This window comes from Topomyia yanbarensis, chromosome 2, assembly GCF_030247195.1.
Source record: "Topomyia yanbarensis strain Yona2022 chromosome 2, ASM3024719v1, whole genome shotgun sequence".
In the NCBI taxonomy this organism is placed as follows: Eukaryota; Metazoa; Arthropoda; class Insecta; order Diptera; family Culicidae; genus Topomyia; species Topomyia yanbarensis.
The window spans coordinates 331,281,266-331,305,801 of NC_080671.1; the positions used below are offsets into that span (position 1 = coordinate 331,281,266).

General features: G+C 40.5%; 2 protein-coding genes across 2 annotated transcripts; one reads left to right on the forward strand and one right to left on the reverse strand.

The window, feature by feature from the left end:
* Window positions 1-356: 356 nt before the first annotated feature.
* Window positions 357-9,403, forward strand: LOC131683926 (rho GTPase-activating protein 15-like). Its single transcript, XM_058966337.1, has 6 exons — window positions 357-493; window positions 556-592; window positions 658-961; window positions 1,015-1,338; window positions 1,401-1,494; window positions 9,208-9,403. The coding sequence occupies exons 1-6, from the start codon at window positions 393-395 to the stop codon at window positions 9,386-9,388; spliced, it is 1,041 nt and encodes a 346-aa protein (XP_058822320.1). The 5' UTR covers window positions 357-392; the 3' UTR covers window positions 9,389-9,403.
* On the reverse strand, window positions 9,373-23,981 carry LOC131683925 (cytochrome P450 4c3-like). Its single transcript, XM_058966336.1, has 6 exons — window positions 23,748-23,981; window positions 23,514-23,620; window positions 10,251-10,883; window positions 10,062-10,192; window positions 9,707-9,996; window positions 9,373-9,649 (listed from the first exon to the last, which is right to left on the reverse strand). The coding sequence occupies exons 1-6, from the start codon at window positions 23,896-23,898 to the stop codon at window positions 9,489-9,491; spliced, it is 1,473 nt and encodes a 490-aa protein (XP_058822319.1). The 5' UTR covers window positions 23,899-23,981; the 3' UTR covers window positions 9,373-9,488.
* Between the last annotated feature and the right edge of the window lie 555 nt (window positions 23,982-24,536).

The window sequence follows — 24,536 nt, forward strand, 5'->3', positions numbered from 1 at the left end:
ATATTTTTTTCATATATACTTTAAGATAAAAAATGTTGGATTTTTTTACCGACCTCAACAAATATAACCCCTTAAAATAGAAATATTTGAGCCTTTATTTATGTGGTATTCAACAAGCCCCTGCATCCCTAGAAATATACTAAATAACACAACCCCTAACGAAACGCGAATTCCGCAATTATTATCGTTAGCATAAGCTCACTACTAGCACGGTGATAAGATAAACAACGCTACTTGTCCATTCTGCTAGGTGTTGGTTTTAGCAAGCGCTAGTCGTATGTACATGCATGCTGTGTTATCGCTGCTCCTATACACCAACGCTTCAAGTTCGCCATAAAACAATATTTCGCGAGGGACGGATTTAGTCTAGCGAAAGATATAAGCAAGTTTCAATGGCAGGCATTAATTCGCGCGACACGCTAGGATTGGCACAACCCAACCATCGCCCCAAAAACGTTTTCCATGGCTTTTCCAACCGGTCCGCAACACAGAAGTATTTTAGCCACGGTAGGGAGTGAAATTATTTTTATTTACGATTATTTTCTTTGTTTCCAGAACACGTCAACAGCCGCAAGTTTCCAGAGAATCAAAGGTAACACCCAAGATTTTTTAGATTTCTGTACATACCTTTTTGATTGAGCATCGCTCTACTCACAGTCAGTCGCAGGATCATCTGCTGGCTTCAGCGTTCTCGATCAGTATCGCTACCTTCAGTTCCAACATCAGGAGCTGATAAAAAAGCATAACGCTCTGAAACGGGATCATCAGGCTCTCGAGGAACTTCACATGCGATTGAAGGCGGAAAATGGGGAAATGAAAAAAGCCTACGAAGAACTACAGGAAAACTACCAAAACCTGATTGAGTCGCAAAAAAGTTTCAACGCAGGCAAACTTTTGGTGTACTTGAAACTGAAACGCCGCACAGATAAGGAAACGCTCGAGAAACGAAACATAATTCAGAGTAATGAGTATGACGCATATGCGCTCCACTAGGAACTTAAGTATCTTTTTCAGATGAAGCCTGCTTCAATACCTATTTGGAAAGAGTGGTAATGCACGATATGCCACGGATTCCCAAGATCATCGTCGAGTGCGTAACGATCGTAGAATCGAACGAAAAGTTTATGAAGACCTGTGGTCTGTACAGAGTGTCCGGTAGTCACAGTACGATACAGAACTTGCGCTACGACATCAATGCAGACAATTACAGAAAGTTACGAAAGCAAAAAACACCACACGAAGTGTGTGGGGTTCTGAAACTGTTCTTGAGGGAACTAAAAGAACCTTTAGTTTCGCTGGAACAGCTGCGCCAGGTGATTCCGGGTTCATCGGATATGAGTGAGATTAAGTGACACCAGAAAAGTAATAAATAATATACACAATTTTTGTTTTATTTTTAGTACACAACAGAGTGTTAAAAGTGATAGAGTTGGTCAACTCGCTAGATGAACTACGGAAAAACTCGTTACGTTTTCTGATGAAACATTTGAAAAGGTGAGTTTATTTTGTCACATTTATTTATACAAAAGTCTTGTTGGGGTTGTTTCATTTGATCTTCAAAACTTCACTTCGACGCGTAAAACTTGTGCAATACCATCATGAAATGTGATTTTTTCATGAAATTATAGTCTGAAGCTAAATAATGAACCAAATAGGTTTGTTAACACCTTTTAATGATTTTGCGGTTGCAGTAGAAAATCGAAATAGTGACACCGCATCACAACGAAAAAGGGGGTGGGGGTCACAAAGTCCGGGACATTATGACACACAAGGGTGTGTAATGAGATCCGAAAGCACTAATACGACATAACATCCGAAGTCATTCTTGTGTCACCACTTCCGAAAGTAGTCCTGTGTCATAATGTCCGGCACAAGGAGTTTTTATTCTCAGGTGATACGATCCTCAAAAATTCCGATCAGCCATGTTGGTTTTATAAACGACAGCTAACAACATTGTTTACTAGTTGTCTCCATATGTTTGCTTGGATTTCAGTAGGTAAACAAAGTTGTTCGCTGTCATTTTTCTTCCCCGCAGCCTGCTGCACGCTTACCTCACTCCTCACCTACTTACTGCCAAAGACGAATCACCTTAGAACTCTAAGCACCTTGGTCCGGCATCTTACGACGCACACTGACATTGGGATGTTATGACGCAGAGATATTGCGTCATAGTCCGGGATAATATTAGGCATTCATTGTTTCGGATATTTCAACAAACAAGTACTGCGTCATAGCGTCCCATGACATACAGCATTTGGACATTATGACGCAGTTCTTACTATAAGTGCGTCACAATGTCCAAAAAACCGACTGCCACATAAGATCCGAAAACAAACGCGCGTCAAAAGGCAATTCCTAGTAACAGTGTACGTCATAATATCCCGAACATTATGACGCAGGACTACTTTCGGACGTTGATACCAGAGTTAAAAATAATCAAAGCTCTTTTATGACGGCTGCAAATGAACCTGTTGCGACTCGCGGTGAATTGAAAAAATATTCATTCAACTATCCATCTTATTCATTCAGTTGATTATCGTACAATATATTTATTACACTAATTATATAGGAAAATGTTTTCAAATGTCGATAAAGCATATGAAACAACAATCATCATCGCTTACATTGTGCCAGGGCCTACTTTGATGCGTTTGATTCGTTGCTGCACGGTCGCTTCGTGTAATAATCGGAGCCGAATGAAAATCTGCATGGATGAAGGGGCGGTTTGTTCGTTTGATGTTTTCAGCTGCGTCACTGAATATTGAAAATGAATGCGGCTGAGTATGATCACTTTTCATTCAATGAATTTGAATATTTTTAAATCTGGTTGTTACACTAGGATGATTGTGGACTTTAAGACGCACATTTATGGTCGAACCTTATGACGCACCTTTGTGCGTCACAATGTCCCGGGCTTTATGACGCACATTGTTTTGGGACGATATGACCTGGGATATTGTGATGCAGTTCTTAAACGTCACAATATCCGAGTCTATAGGAGCGTAACAGTGTCCAGAATATCGAATGTGACGTTAGATCCGTGGGCTCCATTGGCCCACTCTAAAATAGGAGAAAACACAAAGGTGCAAGTGTTTTACTTCGATTTTTTAACTGCAACCAATATATTGAAATGCACATTCTATTGAAGTCTTTTAAACCCAGCAATTATTTGGTCAACGTGGATCCTACAGTATTATAAAGCACCTCTTACTAATACGAAAATTGTTTAATCTTTTTTGACATTGCACTACACCGGTGCACACTGGTTCTATAGCGGCCAAAACCAAAAAAATTCTTACCTTTCATGTGATACTTACTCAGATTTTTCAATGTTTTATTGTGTTAAATCTAAATTTTGAATAGGATCTATAAAATGTTGACAAGGTTTTTCAAGAATAAATTTCGCATGATTTTTGAAAACAACGTAAAATGCAAATGAGAGCCTTTCTTTTTTTATCTTTCGTTAATTACTCGGTCGCTTTTACCACAGACCTACCAGAAATGACACTGACAAGAGTTCACTGAATAAAACGTGATCATCATTTCAAATTTAAATCATCCGCTTTGCAGACTAAAACCCCCTAGAAGTGATTCTTTGAACTACACCATCTATTTGACACTTTCATCCATTTAATATGATGGTACATTGCTGTGAGTACGTGGTTGTTACAAGCAAAGGAACCCAACAACAAACTATAATTAAACGGAAGAGCGTCTCTACTCACCCCTGTTGGTCTGGGGTCAGTCGTAGGTCGTTGAGATTTTTCTGGGGTGAAAAAAATCTGTGGTCACGCATTCTTTCGAAAGGGAAGTAAAACCGTTGGTCCCCGGTTCATGAGTTGATGGGTCGATATCTAGTCTAGATAATGGAGTCACCTCTCTGGCGTCGGTGTTTGGCCTCGTAGCGGAAATAGTTCGACGGAAAATAACTAGAATACGAAGAAGAAGAAGAAGATACGGCCTAGCCCGTTATTTGTTTCAAAAAGGTCGGCCTTGCATTGGCGGGATGAAAGGATCCGCAGCAGTGAATGATCTTATACTTAGATTCGGCGATGTTTAAGCCGTGGACCCATCGTCCGACTACGTTTACGGTGGCTTGTAGGGAGATCCCGGTACGGAGGATCGTTTTCTAAAGACGAGGATGATGTCGTAGTCACGTAGACGAACACGTAGACTCCTTTGGGTAGTAAAGCGAATATTGCGTTCATTCTGACTAAAATAGCGTTACTGTGAGCGCTGATCCTTGTGGGACTCGGTTGGTCTCCCAAATTTCATCGGAAAGTTCGCCGCCGATACATCCTTGAAATCGTCGGTTCTTAATATAGTTGTTTATTAAGTCTTCGAGATTTCCTTGGATGCCCCATCGGTGCAGCTCTCGCAGTACTTCTTCGCGCCAGACGGTGTTGTAGGCTTTCGCCACGTCTAGGATGGCGATGTCGGCATGTAGATTTTGCGCCATCGCCTCTTCAATCAGTTTCCCAAAGAACCCCAGGTGAATTTCGGTCTCGAATCCTGTCCGGAATGCGAATTTTTGATTGTCGAGAAATTTGCCTTCTTCAAGCTACGTAAGCAGCCGTCCGTCGATCATGTTCTCTAGAAGCTTTGGGGTGCACGAATAAATACCATTCCAGAAAACTTCGGAACCATTTCCCAACTATTCATATAATACTCACCATATAGGGAATACTACTGCTACATTCCATCATTATAATTCAACTATTATACTACCATACTCATTTAGTTACCATTTCCAATACCTTCCATGTATACTATATTGGAGATTTGTATACTACATTCTACTTTTGTGCAAGAGGTTAATATTGCTCTGGTGGTCTTTGTTATTCGTATATCTGTTTACGCTACTCCAAAAATCTGTAGTTTAGCATGGTCAAAAATCCTCGCCTTACAATAATACGGCGATAGCTCGATTGGATAAAGCGTCAGTCCACGTAGTGTCAACGAAGCTTTCTTCAGAAAATGTGTAACAAAATAAAATTTCATCAATCGATAGAATTGAAAAGATGAAACGCAAGTTTTTTTCTTCATCAAATATTTTATGCATCGCTAGATCTAAAATATGCCTGTCATCATAATCAGTATGGTTCATGAATGGTATGTTGTGAAAATGTATATGGAAAACAGCACATTTTGATATGGGGACTGTTCTTAACAACCCGTTGTTTGTATTATCGAGTATGGAAAAACGATACTGGTTATGTGCGATATTGTACCAGGCAATGGTTAATCTACTGTTGAACGAACCATACTGAAAACGGTTTCGAGACGTTTAATGCAATGGTTAACCCGTGTAAATAAATACCATTCCAGAAATCTTCGGAACCATTTCCAAACTATTCGTATAATGCTCACCTTATTGGGAATACTACTGATATATTTCACCATTATAATTGAACTGTTATACTACCATACCCATTTTAGTTACCATTTCCAATACTTTCCGTGTATCCTGTATTGGAGATTAGTATACTACATTGTCCTTTGGCGCCAGTGGTTAATATTGCTCTGGTGGGCTTTGTTATTCGTATATCTGTTTACTCTGCTCCAAAAATCTGTAGTTTAAGATGGTCAAAAATCCTCGTCTAACAATATTATACGGCTATAGCTCAATTGGATAACGTGTCAGTCCATTTAGTGTCAACGGAGTATTCTTCAGAAGATGGCGAGAGCAAAATAATGTTTCATCAATCGAAAGAATTGCAATGTGAAGAGGAAGAGATTTTTTTCTCCAGCTAATATTTTATCCATAGCTAGACCTAAAATATGCATGCCACCATAATCTGTATGGTTCTTGAATGGTATGTTGTCAAAATGTATATGGAAAACAGCACATTTTGGTATGGTGACTGTTCTTAACAACACGTTGTTTGTATGGTCGAGTATGGAAAAACGACACTGGTTATGTTCGATATTATACTAGGCAATGGTTAATCTATTGTTGAACGAACCATATTGAAAATGGTTTTGAAACGATTGATGCAATGGTTGGCATATGGTGGTACACATTTATGCGGGTTGGCATACGGTACACATTTATGCGGGGGGGGGGGGGGGTGTGGTGCCTTAGCATTGGGTACCTGCTCTGTCGGAGCCAGCCAATTTTCCGTGGGCTGACTTGAGGGCGGTGGCGAGTTCCGTCCCGGGGAATGGTTTGTTATATTCCGCTGTGGTGGAAAGGTGGTGGGGGTTGCTGCGAGGAGTGTATTGCACTGGATGAAGGCGTCCGGATAGCGATTAGAAATGACTGACGATCCGAGCAAATTCTCATGGGTTCAGACACCATACAACCCATTGAAAGGACCAAAAATATGTTCCGTACCAAGTTTCACAACCATTAAAACACCATAGAATGGTCTCAATAATCCATGAATACACCAAAATATGTTTTATATATAGGATCTATCAGACCATGATGATAGTGTTTTCGTGGGTTGATCCCATTTAAAACACTATCAAAACACCATGCATTGGAGATGAAATTGGACCAAGGCTATGGGGGCATTATGGGCTTCTCGTTTGCTCGGGGATCCTGTTTATAATATCACGGAGGTCGGTGATGGTTACATAGTTGATTGCCAGTGAGAAACCGTTTTGTTGCCGTTTACCGCTGAGAGCGAAACCCGTCTCCATAGTTCAGCGGTTGGAGAGTCTACGTGTATGCCGTCCGGTATGTTGCACCAGCTGATTTCTTTGGCTTCTTGAATGGTTTGCCTAGGTAGATAGCGGAGTCTCCTGAGCTCTGTAGCTCTTTCATCACGTAGGGGTGGTTAAGTGAAGATTTTTGTAGGAGGCGTAGTACTTTCCTGCATGTCATAATGGTGGAGGCGACGTCTGTGCTCTACCAGTGTATATCATGACGGGGAACGACCCCGCTAGCTTGGGGGATGTTTAGTTCTGCAGCGTAAATGATTAGTTCGGATAGCTCATCCGGAGTGTATGTGCGGTCCCTGTCAATGTTGGACTTGAGAGTAGAGAGCTGCGTCGAATGGATCGCAGTCAGTGTTGTCGTATACATGTTGGCGACGGCGAGTGGTTTTGGGTGGGGGTCGGTTTAAATAGATTTCGATGGGAAAGTGTTCTCCCTCAGATGTTTTGTTGAATCTCGCCCAGCCGCAGGTCCCTGCAATGGCGTTGGAGTAGAAGGTGACATCCAAGGCCAATGTGGAGTTTCTGTGGATGAACGTTGTTGTGCTGCCATCGTTGAGGACCACGGCGTCGCTTTCTTCGATGGCTCTAAGTATTCCATTGCCCCGGTGACAGCACTTGTCCGACCCCCTGGTGGTGTTGTGGACGTTTGAATCCCCTATTATGATGAAAGGAGCTGGAATCTGTTTGATGAGGTCGTTCAGTTGGTTTCGGATCTAGGTGACTCCTTGTGGTATGTATATGGAGACGATGGAGCATCGGATGGGGATTGACGGCAACCAATTTGGTATTGAGGGTGATGTGCTCCGATAGGAGTTCCACTTTGATACACAAGCCGATGGTTTGATGGTTGTTGATTTCTCTAGCCGTTTCCCTCTTGCATCGGTAGCCGTACCAGAAGGTCGGGTCGATGCCGGCGTGAAGGTGGGTCTCCTGGATAACAAGGCAGCGCGGAACGAGGCGAGAAATAATACTTTGCAGGTCCCCGAGGTTGTGTCTCAGGCCGTTGATGTCCCACTGAACGGCGAGGGTGGATAGGTCCCGGGTCCTGTGGGATCAGGGTCGGCTGGAAGACTTGTTGGTAAAGCAGGTAGATCCGTCGTTAGTGTGAGCTAGATTGTTGCCGAGGCTAGTCAGGCTGTCTGAAAAGGGTTGGGTCGGGCCGACGATCTTTTTTCGTTGAGGAGGAGTGCCTCGGTTGGTAGTAAAGTTCGAATGGACTAGTGGACAGCCCTTCTAGTTACCGCAGGGGGTATGGCATGGGATCTGCATGGGCTGGGTTGACTGGGTCTTCAGTTGATTGCAAGATGCGGAATCTAGTAGGGTGCCAAAAGCATCTGGCGATGAGGCTTGTCGTCCGGTGGGCCGGAATTTTGGTGGAGTACCTGTCATTCGTTGGTTGCTTAGTACTGGTGTTGGTCGGTGAGTGTCGGATCCCTTTCTTTGTCTCCTCGGTGTGATAACTGAAGGATAGAGGCGGTGGGTTGCCTGGAAGTAGTTCAGAGAGGTACGACTATAAGTTGGTGGGAAAAGCTATATTGCGACTAAGCAGGGTCATCTACACCAGAAGCTGCCGGATGTTCATCAGCCGGAATCGGTGCTACTCCGGTCGGTGTCAGTGGAGGGGGAAGGGCTTTCTCCCTGAACGAACAGCTGGTTGTTTCGGATGGTTCTTTGTTTGTGTTGGTTTCTTTGTTGATTATATTTGTTGTATTGATGCATGGCAAAAGACCCAGATCACAGAGAACAGACATCCAACTTCAGCTGTGTAAATATCGAAGCCATTTTTGAATGTAGTTGTTATATCATCACCATGTGCGCTACTGTCGTCATTTCGTTTGGTGTCTAAGTTAGACTTAATTGAAAGCGACTCACTTGGACATTTCAAAATGGCCGACATTATTATGCCTTTACCTGGGCAAATAATTCCGGAATTATGACTCGATTCAGCATGGATTCCAGCTCCAATGCATCAACCGATTTAGTCGGAAACGGTTGTTACCTTTGAGCTGGAATCCATGCTGAATCCATTCAGGATTCCGAGCCAATTCCGGAAATTGGTTTGATGGGAAGTTGGGATAAGCTGGTGCGGCAGCGCTAGTGTTTTAACGTATATTAATTTAAATATTTACACAACTTTTATTAATATATTTGTTCGATCATGGTTGTCTGTTCACTGCGCCCAGATATTCATGAGGTGTAAAAAAGCGAACCCGGAAATGTTGAGTTGGTTCTCACGCAAATTAAAGAGCATAATTCGTGTGCAAAATTATGGGTTGTGTGCGAGATTCCTTCCTGATAGTTCTACCCTATCAGAAATGTTCCAGTTAACTGAAATGCTTACATGCAAGTTGTGTAAACTTACATCAACATGTCGGCTGTTGTTTTGCAGCACTTGAGAACTATGAAGCATGTAGCATTGATTTGCGAAGTAGTCAATTTTACCCTCAAAATAAATCTGAATTCTTTGTAAGAAGTTTTGATGCTATTTCAGCTTTTGCTTCAATTTATAATTTAATTATTACTTTATCTTTTACGTTTAAGGGTGGCCGATATCGAAACCAACGAGATGGACTCAATGAGCTTGGGCATCCTAATGAGTTCCTGCATATTCAACGAAACGCTAAGCGATGTGTGTCCGGAACGCTTTGAGACGATCAGTGCAATACCCAGGGAGTGCGTCATCACCATGATTGAATGCTATGAGAATATATTTGAAAAATAAATGCTTAGTTTTCTTATAATCTAATTATTCCATTAGTAAGACGATTTGATGTCTGGATAAAATAATACTTTACGCCTGCTAATCGATGGAATTTTCAGGTTCAGGTTCTTTTTACGAATCGTATTGGTAGCTGGCCGGCTGGTTTCAACACAATTTCCGCCTTCAGTGTAGGTTCAAAGTTGGCCGAGATCAACTCCAAACGGAACATTTGCAATATTTTCGTAATGGCTGCTTTTATTTCGTACTGAGCAAATTTTTGTCCTAAAAAATAATGTTTATTCCATAAGTATTATCGTAAAATAATATAATATAACCTACCGATACAGTTTCTGCTTCCGGCGCTAAACGGGATGTATGTGAACGGGTTCCCCTTTCCTGTGTCACGAGCGGCCTCGAAACGGTCCGGATTGAAACGTTCAGGTTCATCAAAATACTCTGGATCGCGATGCATTTCAAATATATTAACACATACACAGGTGCCTTTCGGAACGTCTAGTTCCTCGATTTGAGTATTCTCTGTGGCAAGTCGCGCTATCAGCGGTACCGGCGGGAACAATCGGAGAGATTCTTTGATCACTAGATCCATGTAGCGTAGATCATTGAGGATGCTGGTTATTATTTGAAAGCGGAAATATTAGTTTGCCTATTGTCAAAAACAATTTCGTAAACATACTGCAAGCTAAGTTCCTGGTGATCCCGTCCAACAACGGTGATTATTTCATCATAGAGTTTGTCCTGTACATCAGGGTGTTTGGCAATGTTGAAGATGAGAAAAGTTAGTGCGGATGCGGTAGTATCGTGACCCTGAAAGATAGTTCATATTCAGTAATTCACCAAATTTGTATAATCAATTCCAACTCACTGCAAATGTAAATGTATCAACCTCTTCTCTTATGTCTTCATCAGTGAGTGGTTTGCCATCCACGGTAGCTTGAATCAGTATATCCAGAAGAGCCATTTTCTTACGATCAATGTCATCCATAGCCTCCGTAGTTGATGATGCGTTCAAAAGCTGCCTTCGTTCGTCAATTATTCGCAAAGTAAACTGTTGAGTCTGATGGACCAAGCTCTTAAATTGACTGTAATCCTTCGTAAATCTGAACAAATAGATAGCGAATAGATCGAACATACGTCGATATAGTATGGACATAATTTCTTCAACAGCCGCCGGATAGAAAGAGTTCTCGGTTTGGGCTTGACATTTGTATCCAAGAGCCGTTTCGCACAAAACATCCAACGTAAACAACTTCAGATGGGGAAAAATGTCCACCTCGGAACCGTTAAACGTAGCCAACTTACGACACAGTACATCACTCTGCTCGCTGAACACTCGCACGAAGCTGTTCAGTATTTTGAAGTGAAAGCCTGGAGTTAGGACTTTGCGCCGACTGAACCACTTCTCGCCATTGGAGATAAGCAGTCCATTGCCGACCCATTCGGCGACCTTGTCGTAGTCTTGGGATTTAGAGGCGTACGACTGGGTGTTGACGATTTTCTGAAACGATGGGTTGATGTCCGATTTGAGTTCGTTGTGGAATATTACAACAACATGTTTGTTAAAATTTGTCCTACATTTTCTGATTTGGTAGGCGTTTTGTGGATGTAGAGAAATAGTTCAAATCGATGTATCCGCATGAAGCCACTTTATTTCATGTGTTTTCTCGTAGGAAGGAAAAGCGTAAGCTAAACTGATGTCTCAGTGTCTTGTTGGTGTGAGAAAACTTAAGCAAACAGTGCGTGTTACATTGTGTAGGTTCCAGTTTCAATGTGGCGTGTTATTTTGAAATTTACGTGAAAGCTATTAAATAGCTGAATAATAACAACACCAAATAAGTCACAATTATTTCAGCATTACTCGCTTTCGACATATGGAATAGAACACGTACTGTCGTCGTGGTTCGTAGATTTAGTTTTATTCAAATTTATCCGATTCCTGTCAAATGTTTGTGATACTTTTGTCAGCTATGGCGACCACCATCGAGATCCCTTTCCGGAATTCGAACTATCTATGCGATGGTCTGTTCTCACGTTCAGCGTAGTTCGTCAGCCTGTTGAGAATGACCCTTTCCAGAAGCTTACCAAGATTATCTAGCAGGTATATAGGCCGATTCGATGTTGGATCTCCTGGTAGCTTTCTTGGTTTCGGCTGCAACACCAGCTTCTGGATCATCATCTATCCGGGAAGTAGTCCGGGCATCTTTGTAAAACTATCATGAATATGTCCGGAAACGCAAGGATCGCGGTGCTTAAGTGCCATGTTGGGGATCGCAAGTATTGTCATCGCTTGTCATCAGCATTTCCACCGTCTACACCAACATACGGTGTAGGCGGCCATGCGGTTGGATCGTGCTTCGGGAAAAGACCCTCCTCGATAATTTTCAATTTGACAGCACATATTTCCCTTGGACCCTTGATCTTGACCATCATGACGCAGTAAGCGTTGCCCCAGGGGTTAGCCTCTACTTCTCTGCACAGCTCCTTGTAGCAGGTGGACTTGCTAAGCATTATCTCGCGATTAAAATCAGTCCTACCCGCCCGGAATTTTTCAGTTTTCGCTCTCTGAACGCGTCTTCTGGTTTTTAGGCGGCAGCCCGGAGGATGTTTGGCCTTTCGTACGCCGGATGCTTAGTCACCAGTACGCCGAACACCGGCAGTTCCTCGGCTCGTCGCCCTTGCTGATGTTTTCGCCAGCTCATAGGCATTCGGAATTGGAGCGAGGCTGCCAGTATGAAGGTCCTTGTCGAAGTCCGTCATTTTTCACTTCCACTCGCCAGTCCTCACTCTCCGCGTTGCAATGAAATTCCGCAGACCAATGGTGTAGTGGACCGCCTGGTGATCGCTGTGTGTGTACGGCTCACTAACTCACCAATTCATGTTGTCCATCAGCGATGCACTGCAGAATGTTACGTCAATGATGGATTTCTGGCCGTATTCAGAGAATGTGTAAGCGGAACTTTCGTTGCACAGTCTTACATCCAGATGCGCCAGGGCTTCCAACAGTAACTAACTGTAACTCTTTCGTTGGTCAGCCTGTTACCCCACTACACGGGCCAAACTTTAAAATCTCCTCCTATAACCACCGGCGTTTGATCGACTAACGAGTCGGTTAGTGCATCCAGCATCCGATTTTACTGTTCTAGTATCCACCGTGGGGATCATGACAGCTACATTCGAATACGCCGTTAATCCTGGCGATCACGAAGCCTTCGTGTGTGCTATCCACCAGAAGAACGCTCATCACTTGTATTGCCGCCATCCCTGTACTATCCACCAGCCAGTCACCGTTATTGGGATATGGTTCTGCAATAATTGCAACGTCGCAGTTCGTTTCTGTTGTTCACTGTCACAACAGTTGCTTTGCAATGTCGCAATGATTGCGATTGGGTTGGGTTCACTCCATCATCATTGGCCTAACGCTACGGCGAATTTGATGCTGATCACTAGATATCTGATCTGCCCGCGCACGTTACCCTTGCTTTCCACGAATTCGTAGTTCTTCGATATTTTGCCTCAGCTTCGTCACTTTAGGAAACCCAGCTTGCTGGTCTTCTTGGGTGATGCTTGATTTCGGCGTGCGCACCTGAGTCCTTAACTTTTTTTGTCGTAACTCGTGCTCTCCCCGGGCTGCTCTCGCTGCTGCTACTGTTGCGGCTGTTGTTCTTGGTCGTTTTGCAGAGTCGGTGACCTTACTAGCCCACCTTTGGCGAACAAGTTCATCACTGATATATTACTTGTTTGGACGTGTCTTTGTTTTTTTTTTCCTTTTTCAAGGATTTTTAGGAACGTGTCCACTGGTAAACAGACAGAGAAAGGATGACCGGAACGGTGAGAATGAAGAAACGGTGAAAATTCACCTTTTTATTGGACGCACTGAGAAAAGATATGTCCTCAAGCAGGAATCGAACCTGCGATCTCCTAGTTGGTTGCGTTAACCACTCTACCATCGAGTAACTGTGATGATGCCATCATCATATTCCCGACAATATCGTGATCTCCGCCACAGCCTCCTACCTACTAATAACATATCGACCCCCGATATCTCCATAAGCAGAACGTCACCTCTCCCTGTCCTCGATCGGCCAAATCTCTTTCGTTCGTGTCTCCACTGCGCTGGAGCTCCGACAGAAACATTTTTCATTTGCTCCCAGCTGTCCTTGAGCCCGTTAGCTCCTCTGCATACGCGGACTTCTTTGGCTCCCTTGCGAACGTTGAGTCAGCACGCTATTCAACCCTCACTTCGTAGCCGGTCGTCTCCAGGACCGTCACCAATGTCGGAGCCCGTCGAGACGTGAACCGATTCAGAGATACCGAAATATAACCCGAATCCCTTCACAGCCACTCTCGCCATATTTTTAACCAACGTGGAACTACTTGTTGATATTGCTAATTTAGTGCTCGTTTCTCGCTGTGTAGCCGGTCCTCTGTTGCTGTGATAGAATCCGTCGGGATGTGAACCAATCTGAAGGAGCCATAAGACCTGGCTCGCGTCCCTTCACGGTTCGACTTGAACCACTCGCCCATATCTTACTAGTTGGTGTTGTCTTGCTTGCTGTTTCATTCGCCACTTTCGCTGAGGTTCCGACAGTGTTCGCGTCACAACTATGCTGACAGTATTCCATGAGCCTTCGCTTCGACACATCTCTGCCATAATATTCTCTACGTTAAACGAAGGGTTCTTCCTTCGCGCTGCGTCAAATCTAGGACGGACGAGGACCACATGCTCCGGTGATTCCTCGACGCTTATGCACTTCGGATAAAAGGGTGACGCAGCTTGTCCGATTCGATGTAGGTTCAAAGGTGTTTAAAACAACCATAACCATACAGGAACTACGTCAGATACAAGGTAACTTCTCCATGCCTCCTATTTACCTAGGTCGAGACAACCAGTACGAATCTGAGTTTATCTTTCTGATTTCGACGAATGCCAAACATGCGGCCATCAGCTGTCATTTTACGTATTCCCCGGGACGCCTACCGCTTAAAACTTTCGTTATCTTCCACTAGGATGATGCCGATATGGATCATTCCTACGATAACGCAGACTGCCTCTGATGAGACAGTCCTGTACGCGCTCGCGACCTGCATGGCCATGAGTCCGAAAGTACCACTCAGCTTTACTCTGCTGCGCCGCCAGCACCGCAACCCAGACCGGGCCTCCGTACCTCAGTATCGACAATGATACGCTAGCCAGAAGACGCCTCTTGCTACTGCTTAACCTGGCGTTATTCGCCATGATTCAGGCTAAAGCGTTTATAGCTTTGGCCGCCTTCTCGCAGGCATAGTCAACGTGGATGTTGAAGTTCAGTCGATCATCTATCATTGCGCCCAGCTGTTTCAGCGCCCGCTTCGAGACTATGACATGCTCCCCCACGGTCATATCTGCTCGCTACAGAACTTTGCAGTAGCTGACCAATAGCACCTCCGTTTTGTGATGGGCTCCTCCATCGCCAACATTTCCGCCTCTTCCGGCATCTCTCCCAGTACCGTTATTACGAAGTCGTCCGCGAACCCAACGATCTCTACACTCTAAGGCAGCTTAAGTATCAGTACGTCGTTATACGTCCCGTTCCAAAGCGTTGGACCTAGGATAGAGCCTTGCGGGACTCCTGCCGTAATTTTAATCGATTTTTGTCCCCCGTTTGTCTCATAGATCAGGACCCGGTTTTCTACGATATTTTTACGCTTTTGATTTCGGTTGAGCTGTTCGCCTTGGAGTGTTCACCGCAAGCCTTAGCAAAAAAGCATGCACTACATATTCACAAAAATGTATCAGCAGTACTGTAACAATATTCTGCATAAGGTGATTTTCATGAAAATCTAACACATGCCCAGTGGTTTTTTTTCGCCAAAATCGTGCGATCTATTAATTACGCCTAAATCGTTAGATTTGGGTCAATGATGTCTTCGGAGGAATTTGTGAACATTATAAGCCCTTTTATATGGTGTTATTTTGATGATTAATCTCCCTAAAAGTGAGATGTGCATACCAACTTTCTTGCAAGTGCATATATTAAAATTATGTCTTTAGCAAAGTTGTAGAGCAAGTTTTTCCAACACCTTTGCTGAAGACACAAAGTCTTCATCTTTAATATCTTCAACAATATTGCTGCTTGTTTGTGGATTACCCCTTTAAAGCCAATTTATTACTATAACTTTTAAATATCATTCTGACAAGTTCGGTATGTTCCGTAAAAGGCTTGAATTATCAAAATGGACAACTTTCTATATTACAACAACGGCTTACCTCGTGTATTTTCTAAATTATTTTGCAATCTAAATTATTTTGAAAAATAATGTGATCAGGTCAACAGTGTCTTCGGACTATTTAGCAAAATTTGCAAGGTCTGTAATTTGCTGCTATGATTTTTGTGATTAATCTTCCTATAAGGGAGATTTTTCAGCAAAAATTTTATTTGGTAAAGGAAATAAAAAAGCTGTGAAGATTGCTTTTATAAATATTTTTTCCGAATGTATATAGTGTCTTCTTGTAATGCTTAAGAAGTTATAGCTCGTTATATTTTAAAGCTCCACAAAAAATATGTTTTAAAAATATCTTTTCAATTATCATTCCTACGGGTTTCATGTATTCTACGAAGTTATTTCAATCGTAAAAATACACAATTTTTATTAACGCATAATTTTTCATATCTCGAGTATTTTCGAAGATATTGGACATTTTTTTAAAAAATAATAATTTTTCATATCATCTATAACTCTAATGGAGACAACGAGAGACAAATGCATTTTTTGAACTAGAGTTGGCTGCCCGTTTAAAAGATATTTTGTTTAAAACTTTTGCTAGTTTTACCAAAAATTACCCAGTAACTTATAAGTCACTAGAGATAGATCAATGATTTATTCTGGACCTTGTGGTTGATACTAAGGTGTGGCAATGCTATTGCTCTCTCGCTCGATCTTTGTAAAGCACGTGGATGTGGAAAATATATGGAGTTGAACTTTATTACGTAATAAATTTACAGAAACTGAGCGAGAGAGCAATACAGCATTGCCAGACCTTTTTATCCAGTACATTGTCATGAGACAAGACGAGCAACTTTTTGGAACATGCTGATACTTTGTATGCGATATTTAAGAAGATATGTTGAAAAAAAGTTTTTTAGGGGTCATTCACAAACAATGGTAGATAACTTCGAGTGTATATTCGCAAAAACAAGTTCTTTAACATTTCTGAAGATTTCATCCTATTTTTCATACTTTAAAAAAGTGTGGCAAATATCCCACTTCAATTAATCACTATATCATCAATCAAAATGAAGGTCTTGAATCTTCATCTTCTTAGAAGACATTATTGCTGTACGCTTTACCAAAGATAAACTCAAGATTACTATGCCCCTTATAAAACAGCTATTTAAGCTGACCAACTGTGGACTAAGAAAAATCCGTACAAATTTCATTTCAAAATTTAGAACACAGAGGTTGATTTCTAGGACTGTTTAGTATTTCTCTTGTTTACTATATTTTACTACAGGCAATGGAATTTTTAACAATGATTTTAGGGGTTGGCATAGCGTAGTTGGTAAATCGATTGGTTCGATTCCCAATCCCGCACACAAGGTAACAGTTTTTTCAAAAGAGATTTTCTACCACGAAAAAAGAGGCAAATGACCCTAATGTTAAAACCTCTATAATCGAAATATTTTCTGGATTCAATGTAAGTTATGAAGCACAGAAATTATATGCCAGAGTTGCCTGTGTTAGTGTCCTGATCAGTTTCCTCCATGTACATTTGTTATTTAATTTGCAGTTATAATTTATGGAACCAAACTATATTTAGTTTGCCATCTAAGTCTAGTTCGACCATTCCGAGACATCGTTTCGTTCTTCGCATTATGTTTTTAAAAAATCCAGAAAAAATACCTTCTTTTTAACATTCTTCATGTTAAGTTCACAACGAACTGAAATTTCTTGCCATGCAGGAAGGTTCTTTCAAATTATATGGGTTTCTGTAGAAAATTAAGTATTCCGATCGAAATGAACTTACGAAATTAGAACAGACTGTTGCTCAGCACATTGGATCCAAAATAATTTGGTTTCGAATTTAAATATCCACGACCATCCAATCCCGGGATTATGAATTTTGATTAGAATCTTAGTACAGAGACTAAAGCCCCGAAACGTGCACAGATTTTTTTTCAAATTCAAATTTTGGAATAAAAAGGATGTATTCTATATTTCAAATTCACAAAAACAGCTGTTCGTATGAACAGAGTTCTATACAAATCGACAAATTAAAAATAAAATGCTTATGCGTTTCGAATTCATCTCATCAGTACATGCACGGTTGGATCTTCTTTCTTTCTTCGTCCCAACTGAGAACTCTAGCTTTTGATTTGAAGTTACACACAGTTTTTACGGTTTTGCAGTTGCCGTTATTGCCTGAACAAGTGTCACAAAGTTGGCAATTATTTGGGGATCAGGCAACGGAATTGAAGACTGCGTATTTGTATTAATTGTCAGAGATGAGTTTTCTTAACGACTGCTGTTACGGTTTATGATAGTGAGCCGTTTCATCATAGAATATGGAGGTAGGAATCTGTCATTGATAACTGCAAAGCATTATTTGTAAAATAATACTGTCGTGTTTTGTATTGTCGGATCAGGTAGGAAGGACGCAATCTTACCGCGTAATCACCATTGAAATATCTAGGCATAATTAGTTTTTTCATGTATCCTTTGTGACGATTCCACTTTTCTGTACAGCGATAATTTTAAAGACCGTATCACAAGTTCGAGGTGCCGTATCGGGCAGTTGAATCTTGATTTTATCCATAAACACGAGGATATTGAATTTTATTATAGTGCTTCACGATCAACGACATGTTGTAGATTGTTCTGCAAAATGATTTTGTTTGCCTGGCGCAATCTATCGAAAATTATCATTATTGAATGCCTGATATGATGGCATCTGATAGAGGTGACTTTCTCAAGGTTAGGCTATGAAACCTGTAACTAAATATTCCAAAAACTCGGGCTAATACGGAAAGACTCGAAGTCCGTTCTTTGACCAGAGTTCCACTTTTATTTTTAATATTCACATATCTCGACACTAAACGATCACTTCGGCAAGATTTAAAATATTACAGCGATTGTTGGTCAAATTGGCACTTCCCGACAGATTTTACAACACAGTAATTCCTCCAAGATTCACCCAAAAATCTTTAAAATTGCGAACGACCATCTTCGATACGGTTGAAACATTAGACGTTTTACCAGCATGGGTTCTGAGCATTTTGCACGCAAAGCAAAGCATTTTGATTCAAGAGCAATACTTTCAAAGGGCCTAAAATTTTATGCAGGCATCGTTTAAAAAAATGTGGTTCGAGATCTGTATTTTGCACAGCAAAACACTCCGAGAAAAAATTGCAGGGAATAATCTCTTCTTCGCAAAAAACAAATGCTGTATAAAAAGTTGTGAATTTACCAATAAATTAAAAAAATTTAATATAAACTAAAACTACAAAAAACTCATTTTTTAAAAAGTTTTATTTTTTGGCAACGAAAGTCTGAAGAGAATGAAAATATATTTAATGTGATTGCATCGCGGAGAAGTAATTGGTAAAAATGTTTTTCTTGCAACTGCCTTAAATATGTTCCCAAATTTCATACTAACTGGCAGACAAAAACATAATTTTATTACAGAATACGATTCTCATAGATATTTTAAATTTTGTTATCTTTCTTTCTATTTCGAAAGTTTTCCTACTGGAGTTGTAGAGCTGAGTTCACGGAAGGGCTCCCTATCAGAATCACTCATCACTGCTTCAGTCCAATTGCAGCAGGCCGTGATTCCGATTGTGATATCGATTGTACGGTTCAGTTGTGCAGTGGAATGAACTTGACGATCGCGTTGGAATGAGCGTGTATTTATGTGCGCTTGAGACCGCGTTAATCGGATTAGAAGTGCTGTAGGGGTTACTAAATCATAGGGGTCGTCTTTGTGATTATGAAATCTTGGGCGTAGTTGTACATGGATGATCGCGATTCGGCTTTGTGTACCCTCACGAAGGGCTCGAGCGTTTGGATGTTATTGTGTTCGTTTGCGTGGGCGTTTGTTTGTCGCGTAGATGTTTGTGTGCCGCGTGTGCTAGCGTGTCACTTCGCATGCTTAAATTCGATTTTAAAACCGGGTGTCCATTTGCATAGTTGCGTGTGTTCTTGGATGATCGCACGGACTGTTAATATAATACTTAATTTTCAGTTTATGGTTCAGATGCTAGAAGAGAGTGAGTTCTCTATCACTATCAACTCTATCACTAGAATTCCCTTTCATGTCGCCATGGAACGTATTGTCTAGTAGATATTAGCGTCATTTTTCTGATTAGTCTAGCTGAGGGCGTGGATCTAGGCGGCTAGAGTCGAGAGGAATAATTTCCGGACATAACCAATTCATGATCGCGCGAACACAAGCGTATGTAGGCTCATTCTTCAGACCGCGTTTGTAAATTTTTAAGTGCTAGAACTTTCACTTAGTCACCGGAGTGTTATCCTGTTTGCTAGATCGTAAGCGTAGGTATGCGTGGATGATCGCGAAGGGCTCAAGCGTTTGTATGTGAACGTGTTTGTCGCGTGTGCTAGCGTGTATAACCGTGTGGCTAGTCGCATATTTGCGTGTATTCTTGAATGATCGCGCGCGGATTCTGAATCTGATATTTAATTTGCAATGTATGCTTCATATCCTAGAAGACAGTGAGTTCTCCCATATTACTAGAGTTTCCGGTTATGGCCAAAGAGGCATCCACATAATATAAAATCACCCCAAAAACTGAAATAGAAGTACCAAATCTCATCACAACTTACAGCAGTAAATATGAACGGTTTTTGATACAAACGAACCTGATATATAACACAATTCCTATTATGCCGCTATTCTATTATGTATCGCTGAGGTTTCTATTTTTGGGTTGTAACCGAGTTTTTCCCAAATCATTTTAACCCGGCCGAATCCTGTTTTTTTCGATTGATCGACTACAGAATGTTTGTTTAGCGTTTTTTTAAGAATCTTGTATTTAGATTTGAGCGACCGAAAATTAAAGTCGCAAGGATAGAACATGCTTTGTAAAACCCACTTCAACTATCTTAAAATGTAAAATCGAATATTTAACATTCTAATATATTTAAAGCGGGTTTTATGAAGCATGTTCTGTTCTTACGACATTTATTTTCGGTCACTCATTTAGTCCGCAGCCAAAAATTTCAGCTCATTTTTTATAATACATCGAACAATAGTCATAGTTACCCTAATAAAAAGCAGAACAATCATGTGATGCCTTAGCCACTTTTATCCTGCTTGTTACTCATTTTAGAAGTTGTTTCACTTTTATCGAAGTTAGATAATTTTTCACCCAAAATTTACTAAATACCTTCCCAAAATTTACTAAAAATTTACCCAAAATTTACTAAAAATTTACCCAAAATTTACTAAATACTTCATTCGGTGAAAAGTAAAAATGAATAATATGCACAAAAACATCGCACCGCAATCAGAACTCTCACAAATTGCAATCGGAATTCTTTCGGCTGGTGGTTGATTCGCAGCAAAAAACGCAATCGACTTAGCTCAGCTTGTGTTGGAAAGCTATTTAAATACAAAATTGGTAAATAAATGGTGGATCAGCGATCAGACAATGATTATATCGAGAAAGACTTATCAAAATTTTCAGATTCAAACCAATCGTAATGAAAATAATGCTCATAAATCAAAAAAATACATTAATTTTCTATTATTAAAACATCAAAAACTCAAAAAACGTAAACTTCCCATGAAAAAAACCGTTTTAACCGGGAAAGAAATCTTGGTTTTTCCCCCGAAAATTATAAAAACCCGATTTAGTACATCACTGTACGCCACAATTTTATAAACGCATAACATTATACTACGTTCACACTACGACTTAAAGCGTATTTTAACGCTATCTATGACATCTATGACATTTTTCTTGTTGCTAATTATAATAACGTACTTTAACTCTGTAGTGTGAACATAGTATTAAAGTCAAAAAAGCGCTTCTTTGCACAAGAAGAAATTGATTACGGAATATAAAAGTGAGTGTACACGCATTTAGCACTTATACTCATCATGTTCCTTGTGTGTACCAAGCTATCCAATCAGTTTATCTGGCTGAAAATCTAACGTAAATATAAATACTCTATTGTACTTAACAGTCTCGTTTCTGTATCTAATGTTCTTCGAGTATGATTAAATTTTTGGTTCAACCTTTCAAATGAAATTAAAGGAAAATTTTAGAGAGTTCCAAAATCCACTGCATATTTTAATTGTATTATATCTCAGAACTACAAAATACAATCGAACTGCAGTAGTAATAATTTGGTTCCGAAAAAGATTAAAAATAGAAATTGTATAATTCGGATCATATTGAGATAGCTTCATAGGAGGCAAATTGAGTTGAACCAAATGTGTACATCGAGCACTATATTTTTCATAACGGAAATTAATCGGGTAAATTGCGTTTCGACTTAGATAGAACGACTTGGTGGCTGCTAGACACTGATTTTCAAAATACCACCCAACTTGGGAGAACGACTTAAACAACTAGTCGAGGCGGATAGTGAGACACATAAAAGTTAATTTTTTTCTTTTATGTTAGAAAAAATCGCAAAGTTTGCTTAGTTCCACAGCTTATGAGAAAATTTACAAAAATCAAGTTTTTAGCACTCTTCTTGTTCACCGGTTTCCATTTGCTAACAAAAATTGCATTTGTGGAAGATTTTTTGTTGTCCCGGGAGTACTTCCACTTCCATTAATGTTGGAAATTCCGTACAAATTCCGGACAAATCCGTACAAGTATTTTTTCCGGACACACGACCAAAAATCCGTACTGTCCTCCCAAATTCCGTACGGTTGATCAGCTTATGTATGGTTCATGCACTGTGAACCGGTGAACCAATTAATAGTGTGGTTTTGCTTGCCCTTGGATTCTCAAAACTGATTTCTTTCAGAACATGTACGCGTTTGAAAGTTTATTCAACTGTGGTGAAATATCTGGGCAAATCTATTGTGTAAGGAAACATATCCGTAATGTTGTTTCACAAACGTAAGTACTCAATTTGATATAAGATCTCGTAAATTGAACCGCAAAATGGAGACAGTAGTTCATCAAATGATTCAACCGTTTATTAACGACGCTGATTCAAATAGTTTTTCGGTTTTCTATATTACGTAGACGACCGATTCAGCATCTGGATGAAATTCTAGGCAGTAATTCTACACACGAAAATTTTCACGCATAGAAAATTATTGTGAATCGAGATACATTTTGTGCAATATTTATATGCTAACAATTGGCAGTTGTCATGTCTACGATGCTTCAAAAGACGCTGATTATTCAAATATCGCACTGTCAATTTGACAGTGAACCAGAATCATCGAGGGGTCACATTTGAGTGGTACATGGAATAGTCATGACCATTCTACTTTGAGTTTATCTTTGGCTTTACCGTTTTCGTCGCGTGCATAATTTTTCGCGCATTTTTGGCGAAAAAAACCACTGTGGCTGGTGTGGAAAAAAACTACTTTTTTCGTTTCGAATTTTTGCACCATGATTCGTTCCTCCTTAAGGTGAAGATATGTGTAAGCCACGTTGCTAGGCACCGACTCGCTTGTTTACATTGAGAAAAACTGAAATCTGAAGTGAAAATTCAAACGCACAGATCAGAGTTTCCGAACATTTTCCTTTGGTCATCTGCAGATTAGCAGAAAATTTGAAGTTTTGTTAGTAAACGATTAAAGTTTCGCGAGTGTTTTTGCAGTGGTGTGTGAAAAAAGTGCAATGAAAACGAGAAGAAAAATAAGGGTGCTTCGAAAAGAAACCCCAAGTGAAGAGGGGTGATATTTTCGCACAAAATAGGGGCAGATGGCATTCCGTCAAAAACTCGGATTGATTGTATAGGAAAATGTTCTAGCTTCCTTAAGTAGCAGTTTCGTGGTGGCACGCCAGCAAGGTTAGTGTGTTGAAAAATGTATTTTTATATTTGCTCATGTCAGATACATGGTTAGGCAGGGGAGAGGGGTGTGTGTGGCGTAGGAGCTATGTTGTGGCTCGCATGTATAATGTCGTTAATGAGAGTTCAAAATACAAACATTTACCTCTGCTATCTCCGGCTTTGAAAACACCAACGTGTAATCATACGCAAAGCATATTTTGTATGCTCTACCATATACTCGTGCATACCGCCGAAGCAGGTTGAATATGTCTGTGTGAAAAGATAGAATGGGTAATGAATGAATGAATGAATGAATCACAAACCGATGACGATCCAAACAAAGTTCATTTGTCAATGTTTTGAATTTTGATTGCAGTCAGGAATCAATAATACTTACCAACAGAACTCTGATTTAGAAATTCCAGTGAGCAGCCTAGTACGGGCCATTCTGGTGGTCCTGAGAGCTGACTGAAATTGGTCAGTTTTAAATGCACAACGACAAGAATTGCAACTAGTATCGTCACTATCGATAGAATCAGAACGAGCATCTTTCAATGCGTTTACTTCACCTATGACGGTGGATTACCGAATGAGTGAATGAAGGAAATCGTTCCATGTGTTGGTGAGTAGCAGAAGTTCAACTCAAACAAAAATATCGGCAATAGGGTCTATGCCGCAAATGTGTACAACCGAAAGTGGTAGAATATATAAATATAAATATATCATATTCACACAGGAGCAAGGATTTTGCTTAGGGAGAGGGCTCCAAAAATATTAATGCATAATATAGTTAGTTACTATGACTTCAGTTGACCGTCTTAATAAGCCCTGAAAAGTGAAAATTTGAATGGTTCTTAGTGAAAAGTATTCCGAGGCAGATACAATGAAAATAAAAATACGTAATTTTTCGTTGAAATCTCGACAAACATATGATTACGGCCTAAAAGCCAACTGTCAAAATCCACTTTGAATGGAAATTCCGGACAAACCGTTACATGCCAATCACAGATGTTGGTAGTAAACGAAAGAGAAAAGTTTTATCTTTCATAAACTGTTGTGAGCTGTGTTCAGCTAGTAACGGTTTGTTCGGAATTTCCATTAAAAGTGGATTTTGACAGTTGGCTTTTAGGCCGTAATCATATGTTTGTCGAGAAATAATCGATTGAGACGCGATTGTTGAAATCAG